The sequence below is a fragment of the Phyllostomus discolor genome, chromosome 8, assembly GCF_004126475.2.
Source record: "Phyllostomus discolor isolate MPI-MPIP mPhyDis1 chromosome 8, mPhyDis1.pri.v3, whole genome shotgun sequence".
Taxonomy (NCBI): Eukaryota; Metazoa; Chordata; class Mammalia; order Chiroptera; family Phyllostomidae; genus Phyllostomus; species Phyllostomus discolor.
The window spans coordinates 95,588,380-95,597,771 of record NC_040910.2 but is presented as its reverse complement, the minus strand read 5'-3'; the positions used below and the strand labels follow the sequence as shown (position 1 = coordinate 95,597,771).

General features: G+C 41.4%; 1 protein-coding gene across 1 annotated transcript in view; it reads right to left on the bottom strand.

Annotated features, from left to right (window-relative positions):
- Positions 1-657: 657 nt before the first annotated feature.
- The window catches only part of TEX14 (testis expressed 14, intercellular bridge forming factor), a 69,555-nt gene continuing 60,820 nt past the window's right edge, over positions 658-9,392 (bottom strand). Inside the window, exons 28-31 of the mRNA XM_028521764.2 lie at positions 4,854-4,946; positions 2,773-2,879; positions 1,512-1,563; positions 658-1,017 (exon numbers count right to left, since the gene is read on the bottom strand). Coding sequence (XP_028377565.1) covers positions 981-1,017; positions 1,512-1,563; positions 2,773-2,879; positions 4,854-4,946 — 289 coding nt within the window. The 3' untranslated portion in view covers positions 658-980. The remainder of the gene's footprint in view (positions 1,018-1,511; positions 1,564-2,772; positions 2,880-4,853; positions 4,947-9,392) is intronic.

The following is a 9,392-nucleotide window of genomic DNA, read 5'->3' as shown; positions in this document are numbered from 1 at the left end:
CAGACACCTTCTTCCGTGTAACAGGAGGGAAAGTAGAAATGACAGGCATAGAGCAGGTCCATCTCTGTTCAGCGTAGGCTGTTTTAGCCCACAGAGATAGATGCCGTCATGTCTGTAGTTTTGGTGGTGGGAAGCTGAATTAGTTCCCAACTAGTGGCTTCTATTTTCTCTGTGAAGTCGGAGGTGAGGTCAGACATCTATTGGATGTTAGTGGAAAGTGAAGGATGGAAGTTTGAAATAAGAGTTGTGAGAGTGGGAGAAGGAGCACACTAAAGAAACACAGTGGGACTGCCAAGTGCAGGAAAAGAATTCATCTACATAAACTACCTAGCAGAAATTTGTGCTCTGTAAGCAATAAACACTATCTACCAACATTATTGTTAAAATTAGCCATTATTACAGCACAGTCTACTCTGCCAGACTTGTAGACAAACCACATCAGTGGGAGGTTGTGTAGGACTTGCAGCCTTTAGGAATACTAATACATAATGCTGCAATATCATAACTCACCATTTATCATGCCCACTTGCTATAGTCCTTATATTTTTATGCATGTTAGTTTTGTCAAACTTCACAACAGAAACTGAAGCCTCTTTGGGTGGTGGTTTCTCACCCAATAACTAAAATAAACATATCTTACACAGCTGAAATCCAATTAGTGTTAAAAGTGAACATTTTATTATATAACAAAAGTAAAAGTTTTCAAAAATCTATGTCAACAAAACCACAGCCATTCTGGGCACAAAGAGAAGTTTTTACAATCAACATTACCTTTCGCTCTTCAGAAATCTGACGGAAAATAAGTGGCTACATGTGCTGCAACAGACAGCACCAAGTCTCTCTGTCTCTTGTGGCAGCTGAACAAAGTGTGAGATACAAAACCACTGCCCTGATGGTGACTGAATCAGACAGGGAAGAAGGGAGCTCACAAGCAGGACGCTCACACTCCGGCTGGGAGTCCACCTGCAACCCGGTGCCCGTCAGTCTGACAAGTCGCTCTGGTCCAGCACGATGATCCTGTGCGTGTATTTTTTAAAAAACAAAAAAGGGAGTTTCAAGTTGGTATGCATATTTTTAAAGACACAAACAATAGCTTCTTTCTATTCAACTGCATTCAAGGGAATGGGATTATGATTTTTTTTATTTTTAAAAAAACTTATTAAATTTATTGGAGTAATGCTGGATAATAACCTGGTTTTGATTTTTACAATCAAGGGAGATATGCCCAACTAAGCTATCACGGAAATGCAAAATGACTACAAAACAACTGACAACAGCATCTTCTGTACTCCCTCCTTCTAAAACTGTTAATGCTAACTCTACTGATTACTTCACTGAAGTTAATGTTTGTTTTACCTTAAAATTGTAAACATTAACATTTTTAAAAATGAGCAATTTTTAATTCAAGCCTTTGTCATTTATGCTTATTTAGATGCTGATAAGTGTTTACAGTCTGCTCATGTTGTCTAGAAATAGCGAACTTTGACTTACAAACCTTGATATGTCATTACCTGGACGGTTCTGACCAACCCAGTCGCTTCCAAAAACAAGGTTTCAGTTCCTCTGGATGAATTATAGGAAGAAGGAAAAAATCTGATTACTTTCTATGTCAAAGGGTACTGATATTCAGAGTCACATTAGTGCTTTCTCTCTAGTTTAGGGTGAACTGTTTTACTAAAATCTTTCTAAAACCAGTTAATAGGGTTTCCCTTCTAACATTCTGCAGCTCCCTGTCATACCCATGAACACTATGATGTTAATTTATAAAATCCCTGCATTGTATTTTCAGTGAATTCAACACTAGCTCAATGCTCACACTCTGGGTTCTGTCCCACTCAGGATCCTGGAGGAAACAGAATGCAACCCCAGGCCCTTGAATGAAGTGACTACTTAGAGAGGTACAGGGAGCAAAGGGAGTTAAGGGAGCAAATAAGGGACCACAAGGCATCCAGTGACTAGCAGCAGTGGGAAGCCATTATCAGTCCTAAGTCTGAAAGGACTGGAGGGTGGAGGTAGGGCAAAGCAGTTACTGGCACCCAGTGAGAGCCCAGACGCAAGGATGGGCTGTGTTTGTGAAGGAACACTGCTGCTGTGCAGAGATGAGGTGCTGAGTTAGGCAGGCAGGGGAAGTAATACCCCAAAATTGCTCTCGGGCCCTCTGATATGCTGGTGCCTCTCACTGGTGAAGGGCAAGCCAGCTGGCCAGGAAGCCCAGGAGACTCAGCAAAGCAGGAGAATGAGAATGTCCTGGAGAAGGGATGAAAGGGATACCAGATGATCCGAAAGAGTTCTCTCTCTAACTTCCCAAGGAGAAGGAACTTAAATTTAGGAGGGTGTCATTTGTGAATGACACCTTAAAGCTCTATAAAATTGTTTTGTAATTGAAGTTAGTTTATACCTTTTACATTACTTGTAGACTCCATTTATATTCCACAATTTATGATTTCTTATTAGATTTTGTAGCCTCTGTGTGAGCTTAATTTAGAACTCTTTTGAAGGAACCAGACAGTTAAAAGCAAAATACCTTTCCAGATAAAACAAGGTAAAGATGATCAGGCTGACTGAAGGCTTGCTTGAGAAATGAAATTGGATGTTGTTACTGTATTGTGATGAAGACATGATTCATAATTAACAGAAATGCTGGGCTGAACTACAGGGAAAATGAGTAGGAGGATCATGTATAGCATCTGGGAAATTTCTAAATAACTTTGATGTTCCTCAAAGTCCAAGGACACCAAGCTACATTATAAACAACTGTTCATTCATTCATACCTTCATCAGAAGTCCCTAAAAAGCTCTCTGATGTCCTCTCTGGCTTCATGCTTTCCTCCTCTTTTCTTTTCTTTTCACCAACTTCTTGAGCCTTGGCACCTGTCTCCCTTCAATGACAAAGATTTTTCAGTATCAAAATATATGCACAATGGCCAGGGGAACAGGACTGTACTCCAAAGGAAACACAGTAATAGCTAGCACTAATGGAGTGTTCCCTATGGACCAGGCATTTCAAGTGCTATAATGTATGTTGTGTATTAACTCACTTAATTCTCATCACAACTACATAAGGTAGTTACCACTACCATCCCCATCGAATAATGAGGAAACCAAGGCACAAAGAAGTTAAATTACATGCCTAGTAAGCCCTACAGCTGGAACCCAGTAGTTTGTTTCAGACTCTGCTCTTAACCACTAGGCTATATTGTCCAAAAGGAAAAAAAAAAACATTTCACTTATGTTGTAATTGGTGTCCTTTTATAACCACCACTTCCTTTATTACCTCATCTTCAATTCCTGACACTCTCTGAAGTGAAATAGCTAATTAAAGCATCTAAGAATTTTAGACCACATTTGTCAAACTAGTAAGCAGAAACCATCTCTCCCAATTAACTATACTCTCTTAAGGGCAGAGACATCCTGCCCCTCTGCACCTTCAGCACCTCGCACAGCACTCAGCTCACGGTCTATGCACCACAATGCTGGCTGAGCCAAACTGACATTGTTCACAGATTTTTCTTCTGTTTCCATTTGGTGGACATTCAAAACAAATATGTGAATGAGAGAGAAAATAAAGCCAGGCAGGGTGAAAATGATTTTTTTCTCTCCTAACCTCTCATCACTAACAGAGTCATAGGCTCTGGAGTCCAGAGGCGGCGTTCAGATTATTTCAACCTCCTTCCAAATGGCCCTGGACCTGATGGTTACCCAACCTGTACTTGGGGGAGGGCTGATTTTGGGGTGGGGAGTAGAGGTGGAGGGAGGGAGCTGTTGTTAAAGGAAGTGTGAAAACAGCTATTTTCTCTGCCAAATACCTATTGCTATGAGCAAGTTTGAGCTTTACTGAATAAAAATCCCTTACTCTGCAGTTTCTAGTCACTAGCCCTGGCCTTTGGGGCATAAGAGAGTAAGCTGACTCTCTTTACAATATTTCAGGTATTTGAAGACAGCTATCAAATTCTCCACTCCATCTGCTCTTCTCCGGCTAAGCCTCCCCAGCTCCTTCAGCTGTTCTCATATGACAGGGTTTCCAGACCTCTGACCGTTCCATGGCCATCCTATTCTGTTTGTGAATGTCTTTTAAAATGTGACAACCACAAAGGAGCCTCACAGTGTCACACCACCATGAGACATCACCTTGATCTGGTCCATACATTTCTGTCTGTTTGTCATTAATGCTGTATATCTCTCTTTATTTTTATTTTCCATTGACCTTTTAAGTAACTGCTTCAAAGTGAGGTCTCATGGAGTCATACAGGCTTTCTTCGACAAAAATTTTTTGAATTCTTACCAAGTCTCAAAATGCATGCTGAATGCAGGGCATATAAAAATAAGACATACTTTCTGCCTTCAGTGAAATTACACTGAGCAGGATCTTCCAATCAAAGATCCCCCATTAGGTCAGATCTCTCATATTCTATATTTTTGGGTCCAAATGCTCAGCTTCATATTTTAGAGAAATCTAACATTTCCACCAGTCAAGATCTTTGTGAGTCCACAGTCTATCACCCATCACATTAGTATTCATTTTAGACTTGTAGTATCTAAAAATTTGATAAGCATGCCTTTTCTGATTTAACTCAAATGGCTGATGAAAATGTTGAAGGTGACAGGACCAAGATATAACAATCTTAGAGGCCTCTCTCTATACTGATACCAATCTGCTAATCAATGTCTTGAGCACTATGGATGCTTGAAGGAACAGGGGCAGACAGGAGTCAGGACTGGCTTATCCACAGCAATGTAATGCCATCACCACACATTCATTCTCCAAGGAGTCAAAGTATTTTTTAAAAACTAAAATCTAATCCCCCTTCCAGAGAAAGAAAAAAATGATCTCCTGCTGGAGAATAATAAATAACCTTGCAGAGCCCTTGGGGAGATCCTGTAGCTCTGTATGGTCCTCAGGTGGCTGCAGCCATCTTTCCAGGTCTTCATCCAGAGTAGAGTGAGCTCTGTCCAAGGGAAAGTGAAGAGAATTGAAACAACTGTCACTTCCCTTCTCCCTTGACAAGGAGGCATAGCCCTTTAAAGTGAGAAAAGACCTTCGAACTTGTACTTTCACTATACATACAAGAAAATGAGAGCTCACTGAGATTGTATGTAGAGTTGCAGAGGTCACCTAGATACAATTTGAATGCGCACAAACCTCCTTTAACCCCTTGACAAAAAGTTTCAGCACCACCCTGGCTGGTGTAGCTCAGTGGATTGAGCGTGGGCTGCAAACGAAAGGGTTGCTGGTTCGATTCCCAGTCAGGGCACATGTCTGGGTTGCAGGGGCCTGCCCCTAGTGGGGGCCATGTGAGAGGCAATCACACACGATGTTTCTCTTCCTCTCTTTCTCCTTCCCTTCCTCTCTCTCTAAAAATAATAAATTAAAAAAAAAGAAGCTTCAGCACCCATGACATCACTATCTTCCAAGACCAGAGGCTAGACTATGTCTCAGTTATTGGTCATTAAGTCAATTTCCACCTGAGGCTAGAACTATTCCTACAAGTTTTTTTTTTTTTTTAATTAAGAACTGCCTCTGAGACCATCAAGGATGCAGAATGTGTTTTCAGAAGACCTGAAAAGTCCCACCTATCTGAAAAATATCTTCCAGTTTGGCTTGGTGCCAAGGACTGAGATGACAGAGCATCTGTGGGCATTTCTCCATGTCCAGCACAGCCAACCCTTTTGAAAAAGGAGGAGACACAATAATAGTAGCTATTGTTTCATCATGTGCAAAGCACTTTATGTTTTTTATTTTATTTATGTTTTAGAGAGGGGAAAGGAGGGAGAAGGAAATGAGAGAAATATCCATGGGTGAGATAAATATCAATCAGTTGCCTCTCACACGCCCCGAATAGGGGACCTGTCCTGCAGCCCAGATATGCGCCCTTACCAGTAATTAAACCAGTGGCCTCTCAGTTTGTGGGATGACACCCAACCTAGTGGGCCACACCAGTCAGGGCAAGCACTGTATATTTATATAATCAAATGTAACTTGGACTTCTTGAGCTACCCTTCTTTTGCCTTGAATAATGGCATAAATGTCACTGCACATGTTTTGGGGGAGATGGAGGAACTGGAGTTACATCATACATTATAGTCCAAAGATTTCTAAACCTTAAGAAATGTATTTATTTTCCTCCCCTTTGCCTCCTTTTCTTCTCTGTCTCGCCCCAAAACTCCCTCCCCACTTCCTTGCAGGTCCCAGGGCTCTAGTCTCCTCCCCACTTCCCACACCCGCCCTTCCAGGTCTCTTTCTTTTCCTTCTTTATATAGAATAATTTTGCCCTTGAAGAATGTGACAAAAACAGGCTTCACTACCCAAAAGTTATTCATAACACTCTCTTCCCTAGCCTTCTTCTACAGCAGCTGAAAAGCTAGAAGTTCAATTTCCAGTCTCCCTTGTAAATGAAGATGGTCACACATCCCATTTGGCCAATGAAATATAAGTGGGCATCTGCTGGGAGGGGCTTCTAGGAAAGTTTTTGCTTTCCAAATAAAAAAGGGCAGTCAGCTAGAATATTCCTCCCCCCGGCTCCCCCACCTGGTGTGTGGACAGCAGTCACCTTGCAACCAGGAGGGTACAAGTCTGGAAATAAAGGTCAGCATGCTGTGCTGTTGCTATGGGTGGCAGACCAGGAAGATCAAAAGAGACGAAGTCCCTGGAGGCATCTGAGCTACTATACCAGCCATGCCCTGCCAACCTGAGGGCCTCTTTGTTATGTGAGACAAACTCATTTAAGCACAATAGTGGGGTTTCTATCACTGCAGCTGAGAGAATTCTGCAGGGCTATATTAAGGATCCACAGGACCAAGACTAGGATGAGGCAAGTGGTGCAAGGGCAGATTCAGATTCTGTCTTTCTTTAAAATTCAGATATTTTGTTCATCATGTATTCTTCTGTATTTGTTTTTAAACATTGCATTAAAATAATACATATCTTGACTCCTGAGTTTTTGGTGCCTCCTTCAGTTTAGTTCCCTAGAAGTGGATCCCTCAGCTTACCCCTGTCCTAGTCCTGATAACAGGACAAGGGGAGAGAAGTCAGGAGAAAAAAGGAGCTGAGCTGAAATGGTTACCCTACAACACAGGTCAAAGCGGAGCTCTGAATCAGGAAGAGAACCAGGTTTTCTGAACCAACCTTGTGTTTCTAGTCTGAACTGTATAGCTGACTGCCCTTAATTTCTCTTATTTGGCTAGAAAGATCTAACAATTCTCTTTCAATGACTTTAATTAAACTGGGTGTTTTTAAGGATATGTTATTTGTTATGCCATTACACTTGTCTCATTTTTTCCCCTTTATCCTCCTCTGCCCTGCACCTCCATCCCTCCAGCAACCCCTCCCTTTGTTCATGTCCATGGGTTGTACGTAAGTTCTTTGGCTTCTCCATTTCCTATAGTATTCTTAACGCCCACCCCACCCCTGCCCGCATCTATTTTGTACCTACCATTTATGCTTCTTATTCCCTGTACCTTTCCCCCATTCCTACTCCCTGTCCCTGCTGATAACCCTCCACGTGATCTCCATTTCTGTGATTCTGTTCCTGTTCTAGTTGTTTGCTTAGTTGGTTTTTGTTTTTAGGTTCAATTGTTGATACTTGTGAGTTTGTTGTCATTTTATTCTTCATAGTTTTGATCATCTTCTTTTTCTTAGATAAGTCCCTTTAACATTGCATATAGTAAGGGCTTGGTGATGATGAACTCCCTTAACTTCACCTGGAAAGCACTTTTTCTGTCCTTCCATTCTAAATGATAGCTTTGCTGGATAGAATAATCTTGGGTGTAGGTCCTTGCCTTTCATGACTTTGAATACTTCTTTCCAGCCCAGCCCCTTCTTGCCCGTAAGGTTTCTTTTGAGAAATCAAATGAGAGTTTAACAGGAACTCCATTGTAGGTAACTCCTTTTCTCCTTCTGCTTTTAAGATTCTCTCCTTATCTTTAATCTTGGTTAATGTAATTATGATGTGCCTTGGTGTGTGCTTCCTTAGGTGTAACTTCCTTGGGACTTTTGGAGCTTCCTGGACTTCCTGGAAGTCTATTTCCTTTGCCAGATTGGGGAAGTTCTTCATTATTTTTTCAAGTAAGTTTTCATTTCCTGCTTTTCCTCTTCTCTTTCTGGCACCCCTGATTCGGATGTTTAAAGTTGTCCCAGAAGTTCCTAAGCCTCTCCTCATTTTGAGTTGTTTCTTCATTTTGTTCTGGTTGAATGTTTACTTCTTCCTTCTGCTCCAAATCATTGATATGAGTCCCGGTTTCCTTCCCTTCACTGTTGGTTCCTTGTATATATATATATATTTTTTTTTTATTTCACTTCGCACAGCTTTCATTTTTTCCACTATTTTGCAACTGTACTCAACCATTTCTGTGAGTATCCTGATTACCAGTGTTTGAACTCTGCATCTGATAGGTTGGCTATCTCTTCATTGCTTTGTTCTATTTATGGAGCTTTGATCTGTTCTTTCATTTGGGCCGTATTTATTTGTCTCAGTGCTCTTGTTACGTTATGAGGGGTGGAGCCTTAGGTATTTGCTGGGGTTGGGGGCAGCGACCCACATAGCTGCATTGTGGTGCAGTCTCGATGAATGTTTCTGCTTTAACTCCTTGGTTGTTTGGACTTCCATATAGTTCAAATTTCTGGCAGTTCTGGTTGTTTTTTGTTTCTAAATTTGTTGTTGTCCTTATTTTGGTTGTGCAAGGAGGCACAGTATATCTACCAATGCCTCCATCTTGGCTGGAAGTCTCTCTCCTAACTAAACTATTTTGAAAGAAGCCAAAGCCTGGGTTTGCCTCATAAAATGAAGTAAAAAAAAAAAACTTGACAGAAAAAAAAAAGTCCTATTAAAAAGTGGGCAAAGGAGTTGAATAGATACATGTATTTCTCCAGCAAAGGCATACAAATAGCCACGGAACAAATGAAAAGATATTCAACATCACTAATCATAAGGAAAATGCAAATCAAAACCAGAACAAAAGACCTACAAGATGGAAGCACAGGCAGACATGGTTCACCTCTTCACAAAACCACATCAAAATTATGACTAAAATATAGAAGCACCATCACTCAGAAGCGCCAGAAATCAAGTTGAATCAAAGTCTGACAACTACAGAAACCACATCCACCCAGACTCGTAGGAGGGGAGCAGATGTGGAACGGGCAGGTCCCACAACTGCTTGTGGTGGATAAAAATTCAGGAGGGATATATTGGGAACAAGCAGTCCCAGTGCTACAACAGGACTGCCAGCCCAGGGTTCCAGTGCCAGGAAGATAAGTCCCCACAACTCCTGACTGCAAAAGCCAGTGAGAAATGAGTCAATGGAAGAAACTTCTGGAGCCCCAAGCAGTTCCTCCAAAAGAACCCACACATGGACTCACCTACTCAAATTCACTCCTTCTGAGCTCCAGGGTAGCA